Raw genomic sequence first — 19,702 nt, forward strand, 5'->3', positions numbered from 1 at the left:
GATATGTAAGCAGAATATTTGATATTTACAAGTTTGACCTTAGGAAAACAAGATCAAGCTATATTCTACTAAGAACTTATTAGAAATTATACAGACTAGTATTTATTCAGTGTTTATGTTGTGAACATTATTAAGAGTTTAAAAAACAGTACGTCTTCTAATTTATCTGCCAGCTTTATGAGGAAGATAATTTAATTACTTCTCAAAGAAGTAAAGTGATATGTTTAATTAACCTAAGAGCACAAAAACATTAAATGCCATATCAGAGCTAGAAATTTGAGCCTAGATAGTTTTAATTCTAAGTAGTAGTGTTGAAGAGAGTAGTGGACATTTAGCAGAATGGAACAGAGTGATTTATCATGGTTGTGTAAAAGTATTGCCGATTGGCATTGACTATGACCATAGCTGGAGACTGTGAGTCTGTGATGACACAGCTCTGAACAACTGGGTTGATTATCTCCAGCAGATTTTGTTAGCAACAGTGAAGCAGCCCAAGTGCGTCATCATATAAGGAAGAATTAGAGTGGAATTTTTCAACCCCAGACTAGATTGGTGAAAAATAAGGCATAACCTAGCAAAAATTCCTGAATTCTAAGGGGAAAAGAAACCCCTGTGAGATTCCTAACAGAAATACAAGAACAGGAAAATAGAATAGACTGGCTTTGGACTTTTGTAAAACAGAAAGCTTAGAAACCAGTAGGATAGCATCTGTAGACTACTGCATGGAAAAGGACTGCATTTCTAAACCCAGTTCCCTAGCTGTCAAAGAAATTGAGAGATATTTGAAAATAAGAACCCATCTGCTTGAAAGAAGAGAAAATAGCAAAGAGGTGAGAGACCACAAGGTGGAGAAAAGATAGAAAGTAGGTAAGCAATAAAACATGGAAACAAATCTAGAAGAAAAAGAGACTCAGGGAATGTGTAAGTTATATATGTGTGTATATATTTTTATATAAAGTTTCTTAAAACAGAAAATATATAATACAAGATAATTTTAATAAAATAGAAGATTGCAATATACTAAACCATTTCTTTTTTTTTTTTAATAGAGGCATGTTTTATTTATTTATTTGTTTGTTTGTTTGTTTGTTTATACATGCACTGGGTACAGTCAGAAGCGCGGGAGGGTGAGAGAATTCACCAGAGCCAGAGCAGGGAGCAGAGCAGGCAGAAGGACCTAAGTACACTGCTGAGGGGAGCAGCGGGTGGCAGGAGAGGTCTGCGCGCCATGTGGGACCCTCCTCTGGTGGCCGGGGAGCAGCCGGGGATCGAACCGGCGCGGCAGAGGCCGGGGGCAGCTTCGCAACCCAGCGCTCAACCGCTGCGCCACCGGGGAGGCCCTGCAATATACTAAACCATTTCAACAACATTTAGGATTAGTGGAAAGGAGGAAAGTCAGAGTATTTTTTTTTTTTAAGATTTATTTTATTTATTTATTTGTTTGTTTGTTTATTTATACAAGCACTAGGTACAGTCAGAAGCGTGGGAGGGCGAGAGAATTCACCAGAGCCAGAGCAGGGAGCAGAACAGGCAAACTGACGAAGTACACTGCTGAGGGGAGCAGCGGGCGGCAGGAGAGGTCTGCGCGCCATGTGGGACCCTCTTCCAGTGGCCGGGGAGCAGCCGGGGATCGAACCGGCGCTGCAGAGGCTGCGGGCAGCTTTGCAACCCAGCGCTCAACCGCTGCGCCACCGGGGAGGCCCAGAGTATTTTTAAGGTTCATTTTGATGTGGACAAGAAGTAGGGAAATAGAGCATTTAAAGAACCTTTTCTATTTCCATCATATGTAATTTTGTACTAACCAGGTAAAAAAAAACATTTTAGAATAATAAATAGTGCATAGTTACAAGGAAGATAACAAAACCTAAATTCACTAAAACAAAGCAACATAGCAACTAAAATGTAAAACAACTATTAGAACTTAAAATACAGTGCAAGAGGATGAATTAGTCAAAAAAACAGTAAAAGCACATGGATGAATTAAATCAATAAACTTGAATATAAATTGTACTCATCCTTCAGAGAATATGAAGTATTAACAAAAATCAACACATTAGTTGGAAAAGGATTTGGGGAAAATAGATTTTACAGAGCACAATGTCTGATCACAAGCCAATAAAACTAGAACTATATAATAATGATAAATACCTAAAACTATAGGTACTTGAAATTTGAGAAACACTTGGACTCCCTACAGTCAAAAAATACAAACTGGTCTAGAAAGCAATAAAAAATACTCTTAATTCTTAAGTAATGTGTAATTTGTATTCAGAATAAAAATTACAGCCTTAAATTCTTTCTTAATTAAGTAATATGAAAAACAAAAGAACTAAGTAATGATCTTTAATTCATAAAAGAAAAGCAAACCACAGGAAACTGGTGAGATGGAATTAAGATAAAAACCCAAAATGAGCACACAAATTTCTAGGCTGACCTCTGTGCAAACTCAAATTCAGATGTGTTAGAAATAAGAAAATGTCAAAATGGAGGTAACACATAAATTCTGTGAGATAATTTGGCCCTAGCCATTCACCCCACTCCCCATTATTCATCTTCCCCAGATTCCTATCTAGAACTAAGTGGTTGAATTGAGTGGATGCTCAGATAAGCTGGGTTCCATTAAAGCATGATCATGAGGCTGGAGGGGACTTAGTGGTCTTGCTGCCTAGCTGGTACTCCTCTCTAATAGGAATTCCCCTGGGAGGAGAATTGTGACTCTTTGGAATGTCAAATCACAAAGAAAAATCTCATTGATAAAAGACAGGACTCTTATAACTTGATTGTCATCATGCATTTATTGGAATTATAGAACAGATGCATATAAATACATTGTATTAGAAGATTGTTTTTAAATTCACACCTCTCTAGAAAATCATTATTGTCAACAACAGTTCTTAATCTCTAAGGTCTAATAAAATGGACTTGCTATTGCTATCTCAAAGTACAAATTTCATCATTTAATAGTATGAATTGGGGTAATCTTTATATTGCTCTGGCTTTTGCTATGTATTTTAGAGGGAAAACCTCCATTGACAGTCATCATTAAGGATCAACAGCTGCTGTTTACTTCTACCCAGTTTGAATTGGTGGCAATAGTACTTTCAAATTGCTTGAGGCAGGAGGAAAGGAGGAGGATGTATAATTTTTTTTTTTTTTGAAAATTTGCAAAACCAGACTGTGATAAGAGAACAGACAATGTCTTCCTTTAAGTTTTTACTGCTAATTAGAAAGTAAGGTGTGTGTGTGTGTGTGTGTGTGTACACAAGTGGAGTTTATGTAGCATCATGAGAGGGGAGACCTTAAGCACTGAAAAACATCTCCTATAACAGACGTTAAGCCTACTATGTTTATATTGGTTTTGAGACCTCTATTATTCTACTAGGTCCATGAAAATTACTAGATATACTACTACTACTACCACTACTACTACTAATAGTGATGCAATCAAGTTTATCTTAAATTCTTATTATTTTACTGGTTGGGATTTGTTTGTTTGAAGAAAGCCTCAAAAGAACCATTATAAGTTCAATGAGTTGTGCAGCCTCTGCAGTGCCAGTTTGATTCCCAGTTGGCCACGGAGAAACCCACATGGAGCCGGCAGACCTCTCCTGTCTCTCCCGGTGCTCCCCTCAGCAGTGTCTTCGGTCCGTCTGCCTGTTCTGCTCCCTGCTCTGTCTCTGGTGAATCCTCTCACCCTCCTGTGCCTCTGACTGTACTCCAGTTCTTGTATAAATAAATAAATCTTTAAAAAAAAAGAATAAAAATGTTTTCCACACATGGTCCCTTCCTTTTTATATTAATTTTCCCACTTTTCAAATGTATGGTAGTAGAGCTGAGCTTTTTCCTGATTATTATTATTAACTGATTATTATTAACTGATTATTCTCTTTCTTTTAGCCAAGGAACTGGAGAAATAATTCTATTTTACTGTTTTGGGTTTTTTTTTTTTTTAATATTAGTCTCAAAAGAAAGCAGGAAAATGTGGTGTCTTTAACACAAAGAACACTCTAACTTGGCTTTCACCACACTGATGACTATCTCAACACTTTTACATTTATTTCTCAAACCATGTCACTGGTACTATTAGACCTGGTTTCATTTCTAATCACTATGCAGTGGGTGTGATGGATATTTTGTCTTTGGCCTTCCTTGTTTACCTTATTTATTATATCTAGCTCTTTTTTAAAGGCCCCTTAAGAGTAAATATGTATTTTCTCATTCTGACCATATTTTTCAAAGAACAGAATGCTTTTATAAATACTTTTATTTCCAAGGAAGCAAAGAGTTTTTACCATTCATTTCACTTTTATCATGTACCTTTATGGATTTTCTAAAAATTTTGTGTTATAGTTTCAGGTTTTAAAAAGAGAAGTAAAAATTTTGTCTCATCTCTGTCACCTTTGTATCTGTCTGTAGGATGAATATAAGCCAGAAAAGGCCCTGTCTGAAGAGGATTTGAAAAATGCTGTGAGTGTGCATCATGCACTGGCATCCAAGGCCACAGACTATGAGAAGAAACCCAATGTGCTTAAACTTAAAACCGCCGACTGGAGGGTCTTGCTTTTTCAAGCCCAGTAAGTTTTGTTGGTTTGGTTTCTTTGGTTTGTTAGTTTGCATGGCACCACTTTATGCTGAGAAATAGAATCAGAATCTGCAGGGGAAATTTTTTGAATTGTAGTCAAAAGTCCTTAATGAGTTTTACTAGAGGGTGGACTGCTCAAGAAAACCGGAGTAAGGAAATATCAACCCTGGGTCCACGTTGTTTTGTTTTTTTAATTGAGGTAAAATTCATACACCACACGGTATATAATTTAGAGGTATAGGATCACACCCTTCAGGTCTGTGTTAATATACGGCACCCACCAGCAAGGGACCCACAATGGATTCAAGTTTCTTGTTCTGCTTCAAAGTAGCCCATGACATTTAGTCAGCCATTTACCATCTCTACAATTTAATATCTTCATGAATAAAATATGATATTGTGTACAACTACTCACACAATGAGTAAAATAGAGTTGGATTCAAATCACCATTTCCTTATTCTTTGTCCTGGCATGTCCTTTAACCTCTTTGAACCTCAGCTTGTTATTAATGGAGATAATACGTTTATCTCATAAGGTTCTTCTGAGAATTAAAAGAGATCAAGTATATAAAGGACCTCACACAGTGCCTGGCATAAAGAAACCCTTTGATAAGTATAGGTTTCCATTTTATTCTGTCTTTTTTCCTTCTGAACTCTAATAGTCCATGATTAAGCTGGAAGGAAAAGATAAAATCACACTGGAGCAAGGAAATGGGATGGGTTGCCAGTTTAAGAGGTCTGGTGACAGCCTTTGGATTAAAATAGAATATCCTACATGGAGAATATTAGGTTTGTAAAGTGAAGAACTGAGCCCTGGGAGCAGGAATTTTAATAGGAGCAACCATCGGTGTTGGCAGCATTTTAACCATCCGTGGCATGCCTTTTGTAGCCTGAACTTGACATCAGAGTCACCCCCACAAATACTACCTAATGACCACATCTAGCATTGGAATTAAAATTTGACATCACAATACTGAGCACAGGTATCTGAATGCTTGCTGATCAATGTGAGATCAAAGAAAGCAATAAGAACAAGAGCAGGCCCTCTGGCAACTTGTAGATGTGGAACTCCAGAAGGTCTAAAATTGCTGACATCAGGTGAGGAGGAAGCTGTAAGGAAACCCAAGGTACATGGATTTTTCTAATGTGGACGTAAAACACCATTACCACCCCAAATAGCTAATGGTGTAATTACAGCTACTCATCATAAAAATCCTTTAAAATATTCTATTCCCCAGCATTCTTTAAAAATACCAGATATGGTAACTAAGGAGATGTTATTACTTCAAATAGAATTGATAACAGAAAGTAGTCAATTGAGCTAACAGAGCCAGGAAATCAGAATGGAGAGACATGTGTTGATATCTAAAATGATCTTAGGTTAGTGTGGCCTCAAAGTAATGCTAAAGGAAATTATTTTAGATTGACTGATAATTCTGTCCATTTCCTATTATTGATTATATACATGGTGGATAAATTGTCCTGTTTCGTGACTATTTCTACCATTCCATTATAATTCACAAATATTTGTTAAATGTCAGACTCAATGAATATATGTGACATAATTAGAAGTATAATCATGACATCAGATGATTTCTACCTCCTCACATGTGAATTTTTAAACAACCTACTGAGGTATACCTCACAAACAATTTAATTTTGCATATTTTAAGTGTACAGCTTAGTGATTTTTTTATAATTTACAGAACTATGCAACCAGAGTTGCAATCCTGTTTTGGGACATTTCCATTACTCCAGAGAGATCCTCCATGCCCTTAGCAGTCACTCCCCATCTTTACCCCCAGCCTAGAAGCCATTAATCTCGTTTGTGTCTCTACAGTTTCCAGATTCATATAAATGGAATCATACCATCAGTGGTCTTTTGTGTCTGGCTTCTTTCACTCAGCATAACGTTTTGGGTGTCCATCCATATTGTAGCGTCTATCAGCACTTCATGCCTTTATTGCTGAGTAGCATTTTCTTTCTTCATTCACTAATTGAGAGACATTTAGGTTGTTTCCTCTTTTTCACTATTATAAGTACTGCTTCTATGAACATTTACATACAATACCCGTAATGATATGTTTTAATTTCTCTGCATAAACCTACAAATAGGATTACTAGGTTTGTGTGATTAATGTATAGTTGACTTTTTAAAGAGGTGTCAGAACTGCTTTCCAAAGTAGATGTACCTTAACTCTGATCAATTTATCCCTTTGTTGGGTTTTTAAAAAGTCAATTTACGTGATTGGAAGAAATTAAGTAATTACTTTTTGACCTAGCCTACTGTCAAGCAGACAATTGGGGTTTATACTTAATGTCAAGTGATTTTGCTTTTCTACCTCGAGGAATAATCACAGCCTTACACTATGATAATCATTAGTTCCAGGACCCTCATTACCATGGGTACTACGGTTAAAAAGTTAATCTCCAATGGAGTTTGTCATGGATTAATTGCACCAAGAAGAGTAAATGATTTTGTGTGTGCTACTTTAAAGCAGAAATGAGCAATGGGCAAGGTGTAATGGTGTAATAAGATAATAACCTAATATAAGCATATCTGTTTCTCACAGGAGCCCAGAGGAAATGCAAGGGTGGATAAACAAAATTAATTGTGTTGCAGCTGTGTTTTCTGCACCACCATTTCCAGCAGCAATTGGGTCTCAGAAGAAGTTTAGTCGACCCCTTCTGCCTGCTACTACAACAAAATTAACTCAGGTAAATTGTTTTAATAGTATTTAATCTTGGAAAAAAGTATTTTGTAAAACAGTCTTATTAATGTGTATTTGACTATTACTCTGTATTTTGGAGAGAGTGTGAGACCTTGCCCTAGAAGGTTTGTTGTATAAAAGAGGCAAAATGCAATATACTGAATTTTATACTTTACACAGGAAGCATACAACCAAGTCAATGTTTCTAGGACAAATACTTTGAATTTGTTTCTAGAATTTATATGAGTTGACTACTCAGTCAGTCATACTGGCCTGATTTTTTGCTTTTGCTAATAGCTCATATGTTTTTCAAATGATTAACTAATGTTCGACATCCTGGCATGGAAACCAGCTTTTTGCATTCATTTTTGTTGACTTTATTTTGCATTTCTCATATCCCAAGCTGTATTTGGTGCCAAAAATATGAAAATAGTCCAAGGATCCACTCATCCTAGTACAAATGGGTAGCACATTTCCTTTCCTCAGGACAAAGCTTCACGGAGTGTGTGATTTCCTAGCTAGCTGGGGCAAAGTGCAATTGAACTCTGTTCCAGATATATTCACATAAGCTTCTCTCTTGATGTTGGATTGATCTCTCTAACAATCTATTGTGTCCCTCTCCTTCTTAAAGTTCTATTCTAAGAACCACAGATGCCAATTTTAAAACCCTCTCCAGTGCCCCTATTGCCGTTGACTAGTTAATGATTTTGGAAACTACTTTTATGTCTTTGTAAATTTCTTACTGGTGCAATAATAGAAATAGTTTTTTCTGACTCTGATAAACCAGGTATTGATATTCATTGGCTCCTCTACATATGTCATGACTATCAATGGTACATTTATTTAATAAATGCATTTATGCATTATGTGCCTCCTTTACATCAGTGATAGAAAGGCAAATGAAACAGACTTTCTGGGATTGGATTGGGAAATACAAATCAGGAAATTTAATCATAACACAGCTTGATTAGAGGTTAGAAAGGATGGTCCAGAGTCAGGGGGTGGGAGGAGCAGACCTCTCCTGGCCCAGCAGGTGAAGGAGCATGTGTGGCATCTAACACAAAGCTTACAGGGTGAGCAACAGTTAGTTGAGGTGTAAAAGGACAGATTGATCCAGCAGGAGATCAGAATGGCCTAAAGGAGAAAAGTCCTGGGATGCAGGAACCACATATAAGTTATCAGTGTGACTTGGGTGTTGAGAAAAGGAAAGAAACATTCCTTTGTGAATATAAGCAATAGCCAGATAATGGAAGGTCTTGTGTGCACTTTGGTTCCCCAGCATCCTTAGGATACGAGGTTAAGCAGCAAAGTAATGTGGTCAAAATTTGTGCTTTAAAAAAGATTCTCATCTACAATATAAAGTACTAAGGGGAGGAAACTACTACTAGAAGCAGAAAGACTAGTTTTAAAGTACTTTCTGTAATGCAGAGGAAAATGAAACTAAGTTAGTGATAGAAAAAATGAGAGAAGTGGAAGTGGTTGGGAGGTCTAGAATGTGGTTCGCCCAGTGGAAGGGTAGGACTGCCTTCCTGGGGAGCCCCAGGACTGTGTAGTCTGACCTGGCTCTAGGGATTTCTCCTGGTCTCCCGCCTGTCGTTTCTTTCCAGAGTCCTTTCCCTTGGTCCTTTTCTTCTTTCTGCCTCCAAATGTTGCCATGCTTGGTGCTCAGAAACAAACCAAAACAGACACTGAGAAACAGTATTTTAAAGTTTATTAAGAAGAAAAGCAAAAAGAATGTTGTGCTAAGAAAAGGAGAGAGAGGTCAGGTAAAATTAGGACCAAAAAACCTTCACTGTGACGTGGTAAGAAGGTTATTGGGTCCCAGTCTCAGGAGTGATGGGAAGAACCCACTCTGGTTTCTTTGGGGAAGGCATGGAGGGTCCAAAGGAGGTGGAGGCAGGGTTGCACAGTCTTGCCATAAGTTTATAAAAAGCAAACTGTAGTAAGAAGAGACGTGGTTTCAGGAAGGATTCTTTTATTTTTGTAAATTCATGGTTATAATTCATGTGAATCAGATGCTCACCATATAAGCAGGGCTACATTATGTAGCTCATGTACTACCAATAAAAGCTGTTAATAGAAAAGTCCAGGCCAGCTCAGTTTATAAAGCAGAATGGCATTTCATTTTCAAGGATAATAAATATTCTAAAAGAAAAGCAAGGCTTTTCTCTTATTATTGATGACCACAAAGTATGGCCAACTTCCCTATGTATTCAACTAGAATGTGAGCTCTTAAAGCAAATGTTTTTCCCCACTTTAATTTGGGGTACTTAATATAAACAGTGATGCATATTACATAAGGTAAAAGGACAAAAAAAAATGAACACCTAGAGGCAAAAAGTACCATCAGAAATTGGATATTGCTCTATTAATTTCACTCAGGATTGTTCAATTGTTATTTTTTCAATAGATTGTTGTTGTTTTTTTTCAACAATAACTCCCATTTTTAAAAATGGGAGAAAAAGGTAAGTTAAAGAGGAACATTAAAAAGCATGTCATAGTCATGGAAGCTTTATGCCACTTAAAGCAACATTTGCCCTTTTCCTCACTGGAACCTATATTACTATGTATTTACTTTCTACTTTGAAAAATGTACTGCTGTCCAATTTCCATATAGACTATACAAGTCACTCAAATATGCAGTTGGATACGTTTATCTATTTGTGTGTTTTTACTGAGACCAGGCAAGAAAGCACCTTTACCAAGGCAGAATCTCTTATGTTAAACAAATGTCTTACACTGGAACTAATAATAGAATGCATAAATTTTTTGACATTTGTTTGAACATACATCCAGAAAGATGCAAAAAAAATGCCTATGTATAACAACTGAAATGATGGATTCAGTTTTAAATAAAGCAAGAACCATACAGCAGCCTCCTCCTGTGTCACATAAGACGAGATGACCAAACCCTTTGAGGAAGTTAATTACTCTGGAAAAGAGTAAGATGCATTTTATTTGTGCATTTATTTGTGCATTCCTCATGTACAAATAAATCATCAAGTTTTTGCAGGCCTGTTTTCCAACTGGAAAATAAGTAGATTGTTCTAGAATGCTCTTCTATCACTAGCTCTATACAGTTTTGGCCCAGGTCTTATTTTTGTTAACTAAAATTTAAAAAGAGGTTTTACCTTTGACAGTATAATAGGACAATTAGGAACACACATAAAAATTGAACATGTTAGAAGAGCGGAGAAGAGTTCATCTGCAGTCGGATGGCCTCTATTTGGGGTGGCCTCTGTTTCAAATAGAGACTCCTGGGCATTGTCTTTGCTGGTCTGCACCTTCAGCAGATTCTGGAGTGTCTCTCTTTGAACTTGTGAGTTCTCCAGCCCTCATTCCTTAGCCCAAGCAATCTCAACCTCAGCACCACTAATATTTGACCTGGATGGGTCTTTGTTGTGGGAGATTGTCCTGTGAACTTTAGGATGTTTAACATTATCCCCAGCCTCCACCCATTAGATGCCAATATCTTTCCCCAGTTGTCATAAAAAGAAATGTCTCCAGACATCATGTGTCATTTGCAGTCAACTCCACCCACCTGCTATTGTGAACCACTGCTTTAGCCCAACCACCTCTCCTTTCTCTGTATGACCCCAACCTCACTATGACTCCCCTAAAAGCCAGACCCACTAAGGATCATTTAATATGGGAAATGTACATACAACAATGTGAATGCCCTGCTGGAAAAAAAGTTAAACAGTGTTAGGAAAAAAACAAATGTTCAATTAGAAGATTTTTTGGTGCTTTTAAAGACACAATGTTCATCACCCTGTCATTTGTGAGCTTTGCTTTAATTTATTCTTGTCTTCTGTCCAAAACATATTAGCCTTCATTATTAAAATTGATTACTGTCAGTGCAGCGTGGTTCTTCTGAACAGCTCTGCTGTGTAGGAGGAGTCACCTTCTTCAGTTGTTTTTCATGGCAGTGTTGCCAGAGCACATTTTTCTTCTATTGGGGGTGGCGTGACTAGTTTGAAAAATTTAGGTTTTGTTCCTCCTTCTGGTGTAGCTCTCCAAACTCAGGATTCCATGCCTTCCCTCTTCAGGATCTACACAGTGCCTCCCTTTCTGTTCACCAAAGCAGTCATTTTCAAATTCTGACCTGCACAAGAATTACCTCGGCACTTCTTCATAATGCACATTGCCTCCCACCCCGGTTGATCAGGTCCAGACCAGGGGCCTGGGAATATGTGTTTCTGAGCCGCCCACATGTGCAGTGACAGGTTGTGGAAGCCTCACTAAAGACCCTGCATCCAAACAGTCCCCACCTCCCTTCACTGCTCCTCTAGAGACTCAAATGACCATCTCCTGATAACTAGTCCTGCTCCCTTCAGGTTGCAGCCGTTCTCCTGTAAAAGTGTGAATCACTAGATGATCACTAAATGCTGACTGTTGAGGGTCTGGCCTTGTGATGAGCATTCATTTGAAACAAGGAAAGTCCTGTGCTTGCTTCCTGCCTCTCCTAGCATCCTACAGTTACACCCCGGAACGGAAGTACCCGGACCACATGAGTGGGATGGGTTAGAAGTAGTGGGACTTCAAAGGGGAACGTCCTCTTGTAGTTGAGTCCCAACTACACCCTCCCACCCCAATATTAAATATTCCAGCAGATATTCTCAAGTACATATATTTTTTAAATAAAATCTACTACATATCCTACTATCAATCCAACATAAAAAAAAAAAGCTGAATATCATCAATTTTTAGGGAACTACAAATCCAATCCAAACCACAATGAGATACCATTTTACATTAATTTGGATGGCTGTAATTTTTTTTTTCAATTTAGAAAGGGAAACTAACTTGATGAAAATGTGGAGAAATTAGGATTCTCATACATAGCAGGTGGGGAAGATGATACAGCTGTTTTGGAAAACAGTTTGGTAGTTCATCAAATAATTAACATGTAACCCAGCAATTCCACACCTACTTAGATATCAAGAGAATGAAAACATGCACCCACACAAAAGCTTTTCTCCGTATGTTCATAACAGCATTATTTGTGATAGCCAGTGGTGGATGTGACCATCAGCTGATGAATGGGTGAATAAAATGTGATATGTCCATTACAATGTGATATCACTCAGCCATAGAAAGGAGTATAGTACTGAGAAAAATACAGGTGAACCTTGAAAAACTGCTAAGTGAGGGGTGCCAGAGACAGAAATCTACATTGTGCAGTTCCAGTCCAAAGGGGTCTCTTTTAGGGGAACTAAAATATTATAAACTTAAATTGTGATGGTTGCATGACTCTAAATGTACTAAAAAAAAAAATTGAATCATGTACTTTAAAGAGGTGAGTTGTGTGGCATGTGAATTATACCTCAATGGTGATGTTAAAATTCTTCCCAATGCCAGGGATACACATTCCCCACTTTGGAAAACTCTGGTTGGCTATCCCCTTGAGATTTCTCTTCCTCTAATCTTGCTTTTTCCAATTTATCCTTCACAGTTCTGGCTAAAATATGATTTGTATTACATCATTTGACCTTAACAGGCTCATTTTTGTCGACAGATACACTCCAAATCTTCCGACACCACCTTAGAATGGTGCCCACACTTCCAGAATGGATAGATTTCATATTCATTTCTTAGAGGTCTGTGTTAAACATCTATTAAGTAGTCAATAAAACATAATTAAATCACATTGAAATTATTATGCCAAAACTCATTAAACACTGTTTATGGTCTTTAAAACTGTCTGAAACATGAAATGATGAAATAAACTCTTTCTAGGGGTGCTTTCATCAACAGCCTCCCCCACCTCCCACTCCCCCCCTCCCCACACACGCTGATTCAAAGGCAGATGTTTTTTATTCAGAATTCCATACAGCTTGGATTCCATGGGGCTGCAATGTGTAGCAATCTGACTTGTAAACTGTTAATACAGTCCTAGAAATGTCATTACCTTCTAAATCATCTCTTTCAGAATAGCACAAAGGAAACCATCTGAGTCCTCCCCCTTGATACCCTCCCTTTTTTTTTTCTTTTTCTTTATATATATATATATATCCTTGTTTGTTTTTTCACAATGTAGGATTTCTCCCCTCAGGTTTAATCACCATAACTCTCCCACCACTAAAGCACCCACAGCCCTCCACCATAGTCCACTGTGCTCTCCCCTCCCCCTCCCCTCCTGGATCCCTCAGATCTATGGTCAGTTTTCAAGGGTTGGTTTTAAAGTTTGTCATTGTCTGACCCTTTATTTGGTGCCTCTATAGTGTATATATAAATGAAAACATCCATTATTTATCTTTCTCCTTCTGGCTCACTTCACTCAGGATAATTCCTTCCTGCTCCATACATATTGCCACAAATGGCATGAGTTTATCTTTTTTTGATTGCTAAGTAGTGCCCTTGTTGTGTATATACACCACATCTTCTTGATCCACCCTTCTGTTCTAGGGCATTTGTGTGTCTCCATATCTTGGCTGTTGTAAATAGTGCTTCTATAAACATAGGAGCACAGATTTCCTCTTGAATTAGTATTTTTGCGTCCTTTGGGTAGATACCTGGTACTCTGTCTCATTTTTTTTTTTTTAATCATCCATTTATTCAACTACTGTTTACTGAGAGACTGATGTATTGGGTACTAAATAGGTATATGGGCATTATAAAAATAGCAAAGACACTGGTCTGACTCTCAACTAATGAGAGCTTAAGGTATGTGCTAGTGCTAGGCAGGTAATATAGACAAGCCAAAAACTATGCCACATACTGTCTTCTCTGCTCAGTGCTGTACTAGACCCTGGAGGATTTGAGAGAAGATGAAAAGGGCTTTTCTTTGCCTTCAAATTTTATTGTATAGGGCTTCCCCGGTGGTGCAGCAGGTTGAGCGCAGTGCTGCAAAGCTGTCCACAGCCTCTGCAGCGCGGGTTCGATTCCCGACCAGCCAGGGAAATTCCCACATGGCGTGGCAGACCTCTCCTGTCTTGCCCGCTGCTACCCTCAGCTGTGTATTTCAGTCAGTCTGCCTGTTCTGCTCCCCGCTCTGTATCTCTGGTGAATCCTCTTACCCTCTCACGCCTCTGGCCTGTACCCTACCTCTTGTATAAAAATAAATAAATCTTAAAAAAAAAATTCATTGTATATAATCATTTACTGATTATAAAATCAGTAAAGTGGATAAAAATTCACATACAAGTCAGAGTATACTTTGTAGTAAGCATGTCATTTAGATATCTAGGCACTACTATCACAGTGAGGAGAGGAAGAGCCCGTGAACACTGGAGTCACACTGGCTTTGAGTGGAGTTTGGAGCAAGGCCGTGAGTACATCCCCCATGTTTGGAAGCCAGGTGAGAGAAAGAACATAAGGACCGATACAGTTTATGAAGAGCTTTGAAATCTGAGGTCAGCGCAGATTACATTAAGAAATAGAATTTCCGAAGCCTGTGTTTCCAGCAGCCCTTTGATTTTAAGAGGTTGTTCTAGGTGAGTTCATGACTGGAAGTCGAGAGAATGGGACCACTGCTCCACTGTCCCTACCCCTGTGTCCTTGAGCAAGAACTTGGAACTCAGCATCAGAACAGAGGTCTCTCTACCTCATCCTTTAACCTGCCATGAGATCTTAAACAACCAGGTTGTCTGTCACCAGTGCCCCAACCAGTTAAGAAATACTTTCTTCAGAGAGATGCAATTAGTGTTTGATGTTTTAAAGGAAAAGGTGAAATTGCCTATAAAGTCAAAGTACTATGTAAGTAGGAAAAAAGTAAGTCATAAGTGATATCATCTAAAACTTGTCCTTTAGATAAAATTTCATTGTTATATCAATATTATCATAGTTTTACCAAATTACATCTATTGATATAGAACCACAACCATTTTGCTAGTCCTGAAGTAATCACTTCCTAACCCAAAACAGCATCAGTGAGTACTTGCAGCCCCTACCTCTGCTCCCTGCCTTTCCTGAAATCCCTTGCTAGTATTGCCTCATTAGAAGAGTATATGTGCTCCCTACTGCATTATAAAGCAAAGAAAAAAGGGAGAAAACCAAGAGTCCTTCTTTGTCTTTCTTTACCATCTTATAAATAGTCTTCCTGAGTCTGGCAGTGCCATGTCTTCATACCTGCTGCCTCCCTCCTCCATTTTTACCAGTTTTTGTCAGGAACAGTCTGTGTATCTCATGAGCTGTGAGAGTCGATCACTGGAATCATTTGCATGCTCTACCTATCTGCCATAGAGCACTTGGTATTTTTATTCATTGGTCAAAATACACAGATTTAAGAAATGTTATTTTTAAATGCTTTTATTTTGAGATCACCTTTTTGACTCTTGGTTCATGAAGGCAGTGAAGTAGGAGTAAAGCAGTGCACATTGAATTTCAACATTTCTTTTAACATAAAAATATAACCTAAATGACTAACCCTTTATGCAACTGTAGAAGTAATCAGACTTATAAATCATAACTTAATAACAGGGAATAAACCCCGGTAATGGCCAGTTACAAATATAATGTGCTGTGCATATTGTTGTTCTGGCCTATATTCCTCATTAAATTAAGTAGAAATTATAATTTATTCAACAAGAAAAACATTTGAATATTCAAGATTCAGAAGTCTAAATCTAAAATTTTTTAAATATTTACACATAGCCCAATTCAAATACTACAGAGAATTTTGTATTCTTTTCCCAAATTGTCTAAAACCTTACTTGAAATAAAGTATTTGGGTTCTAGCCATTTTATTCACAAAAAAAAAAAAACCATCTTCTTACAATATACTATAAATAACTATACTACTGCAAATCTATTTATAAAATCAAGCAACCAAATACAAAAATGGGTTCAATATTTCACAAAACAGTTCACAAAAGAGGAGACCCAGCAAACATAGGAAAAATGTTCATCCTCACTTGTAATCAGAGAATTGTAAATTCAATTACAGTGACTTAGCATTTCATACCCAGGAAATTAGCAAAAACTTTCAAGTGTAGCATATCAAATTTTGGCAAGGATGTAGAACAATGGGAACTTTCAAGCCTGCTATGGAAATGTAGACTGGTGGAAATACTTTGGAAAACATTTTAGTGTCATCTAAAAATGTGCATATTCTAAAAGCCAGAAATTCCACCTCTTGGTGATTATGCTATCAGAAAATTCTTGATTGTATTTGCTAGGCAATGTATAGGCGCGTTCAATGTAACATCTTTTATAACATTCCCCCCCCCAACAAATAAAACCCTCAAAACAAGAAACCTGAAAAAAACCTGAATATCCTTCAGTGAAATTGCAGCATATCTGATAGTGAATACTGTGCAAGGTTAAAAAGAAGGAAGCAGGGCATATTATGTGAATAAATCTTAACGTGTTGAATGAAAAAGTGAGTTACAAAAGGTATCCTGGAAAGTGTAAAATCTTACATAACATATTCTCTATTTTCATGGATACACACATTTGTATAGGAATGGCATGGAAGAGAAACGAGGCGAGTAGAAATGCAGTAGATAAAAAGGAGTCTCAACTTATTTTTATACTCATCCACTTATTAAATTGGGTACTTTATACACGAGTGTTTTTTATGTATCATGCAGTATGGCTTTCTGTCTATGTGACATTAAACAAAGAAAAATAAATCATGTTTTTATTTCTCAGTGTGATCTATTCTCAAAATCTTTTGTCAGAAATTCTAATTAATTTATATGCAGTAAATACACAAAGGAAAATTACTTTGAAGGAAAAAAGCTAACTGCCAAAACAAAATACCACAGCCTGGATAGCTTAAAGGACAGAATTTTTTTTCTCACAGTTCAAAAGACTGGAAGTCACAGATCAAGGAGCTAGCAGGATTAGGATGTGGTGAGGCTGCCCTTGGTTACTGATGGCCCCCTTTTTTGCTGTGTCCTCACATGGCCTTTCTTCAGTGTGTGGGTACAGAAAGAGCTTTTGAGTTTTTTCTTATAAGGACACTAATCTTGTTGGAATCAGGATTCTGCCCTATGACTTCCTTTAACCTAATTTCTTGTTTAGAGGTCCCATTTTCAACTATAACCACATTAGGCTTCAACATATGAATTTTGAAGAGACACAAGTATTCAGTCCATAACATAGTCTATAATGTCCTCAGAGAAAGAACTAGAAAGATGAGGAAGTTGTAAATAAAAGTTACCATTTACTTTCAGTTTTATGGCTGTACAAATGACAGGCTTGGAGTAGTGTAGACCCCTTTCTTATTTCTCAGTAGGTATGTTTTTTCCCTGTAGGTTTCTGGGTCTTCTCTAAGTTTTGTTTTGTTTTAGTTAGTGTTTTAAAATGAATCTCGTTATCTTTCATTCACCCTACTTCCTGCTGCCTCTAATTTACTTTTCCTCTCATGTACTCTGAGAAAATTTTTTTAAATTTTCCATTGTTCTCTTCTATTTTGATGGCATGAGACTTGGATTTCCCCTCTTGTTTGGCTTTTAAGATGTGCATTATAACAAACTCCTAATATATTACATATGACTGTTATAATTTCTGAAAATCTGATTGTATTAATCTTAACCTGATGTCCACAGTTATTCACTTCTTGGTAGTCTTTTTAATTATTACCCTCTTCAGTAGTTTTTATAATTTGAACCAATGTTAATATTATACAAAATGTATTTTTCTATCTAGTTTTATTGGTTCCTCTTCATTTACTTTCATTCATTTACTTATATACATGACATTTACACTCACAAGAATAATGTATATGTGAAGGTGGAATAGTAAGCAAAGCACTATACAATTTGAGGAACTTGAAAGAATGCCAATCTCTTTGTTTCATTTTTAAGATACTGCCAGAGGGTTCCATAGTCTCTCTTTAGGTGATATAAATGGTGCCCTAGAGTGGAAAGACTTTGACACAGGATCATCCATGTTGCATTGATGTGCATTGCCTGTAGCCACACTCTACAGGCAATAATCACTCTTTAGGTCTGTTTTAATTAATTAGCTAGATTAACTACTCTGGGTCAATAACGCTGAAGGAAATCCAAACCTCTACAAATCTGAAGGGAAAAAGCGTTGGTTGCTGCATTTTTTTGAGATATCATCTGATAGCTTTCAGAGAATCCTTTCTTAGTGACATTGCTTGCCCCAAAATGGAAAATAATATGCAGATCAACTCTTCATTCATTGTGACAGGTTGGGAAATTTAGCAGCACTGCTGACTGGACATGAAATGGAGAAGCCAGGTGACACCTCGGCTTAGGTGTCTCAACTCGACCATTGACTCTGGGAAGGCTCTGAAAGCATATAGTTGTGTGACAACGGGCCTGGTTAGGAAGGCACCATGGTTGCTATTTTGCAAATGCCATGTGACCTTGGCCTGAGAAAGTTGGTTAAGAGGCGGCAGCAGAGGGACCTTGGGCTGCTTTGATGAATTAAAATCATCCATCATAAGGGATTTTTTAAAGTGCTCTACAGTTTTTATTGATTTATTTCCTGGATGCTAAATGACTTTATAATTTTCTACAGGAGGAACAGCTGAAGTCTCACGAAAGCAAGCTGAAGCAGATTACCACCGAGCTGGCTGAGCATCGCTCTTACCCCCCAGACAAAAAAGTGAAAGCCAAGGAGATAGACGAATACAAACTGAAAGATCACTACCTGGAGTTTGAGGTATGAACCTAAATGTTATAAGCTGTTATTTTATGTATTTTTTCCCATAAGGCAAAAAAAGTTTTTTGCAGTTACAGTACCTTGCCCCCAGCTCTAACCTGGAACTCCAGGCATTATTTAGGTCACCTCGGTACCCCATGAATCTATTATAACCTCCCTCAAACAAACATCAAAACTATCAGTTAATACACTTAAAAGCCTGGTTGGGGTGGCGTGTGCCTGCTGCTGTGACAAAAGGTGGCGGCCACAATAGATGAACACGCCGGGGTGGGCAGCTGCTTTCTCTGTGTCCACGTCTCTTCCGGCGGAGTTTAACTGAATAAAGTTCAGCGAAGGGACCGAGCCAAGGCCACATGAGCACCAGCTGTCCCTTCCCATCCCCCGGGTAGGCACTCCGCCTCGCACCACTCACTGCCTTCCAGAAAGGGGTCGAGAAATTAAGTGGAGGTGCATGCATAGCCTAGAGTGAGTGTGGGCGTTAGAAAGCATGGGGAGGAGCCATAAACCTTGGAAGGTAGAAATTTTAAAGGAAGTTGAAATCAGGATATGTACAAATGTTACTCTGGCTCCATTTTCTCCACAACTAGATGGTGTCAGTATAATTTATGCGGATTCCTGACTCTCCCTCTTCAACTGCCACCTTAAGATTTAAAATGTCTTTTATTTTTTTTTTAAGTCAGTAGCATGTGGTCCAAGAATGAAAAATCATTACATTGAATTTTTCATATCCACCCCCCACCTCCCCCCCTCCACCACCGCCCTGGGTGTGCCGTCTTCCATCTTTGTTCTTTTTCAGTGTAGCTCTAGTCTACTTTCCTCTCCAGCA

General features: G+C 37.8%; 1 protein-coding gene across 7 annotated transcripts in view; it reads left to right on the plus strand.

Moving 5' to 3' along the window:
• Nucleotides 1–19,702, plus strand: part of PSD3 (pleckstrin and Sec7 domain containing 3) — a 507,571-nt gene that overhangs the window by 464,625 nt on the left and 23,244 nt on the right. For all 7 annotated transcript variants that reach the window (XM_054700957.1, XM_037526196.2, XM_054700961.1 and 4 more), the window contains 3 exons: nt 4,417–4,574; nt 7,156–7,300; nt 18,733–18,876. In XM_054700957.1, coding sequence (XP_054556932.1) covers nt 4,417–4,574; nt 7,156–7,300; nt 18,733–18,876 — 447 coding nt within the window. The remainder of the gene's footprint in view (nt 1–4,416; nt 4,575–7,155; nt 7,301–18,732; nt 18,877–19,702) is intronic.

Source organism: Talpa occidentalis, unplaced genomic scaffold, assembly GCF_014898055.3.
Source record: "Talpa occidentalis isolate TD23 unplaced genomic scaffold, MPIMG_talOcc4v2.1 talOcc4.4, whole genome shotgun sequence".
In the NCBI taxonomy this organism is placed as follows: domain Eukaryota; kingdom Metazoa; phylum Chordata; class Mammalia; order Eulipotyphla; family Talpidae; genus Talpa; species Talpa occidentalis.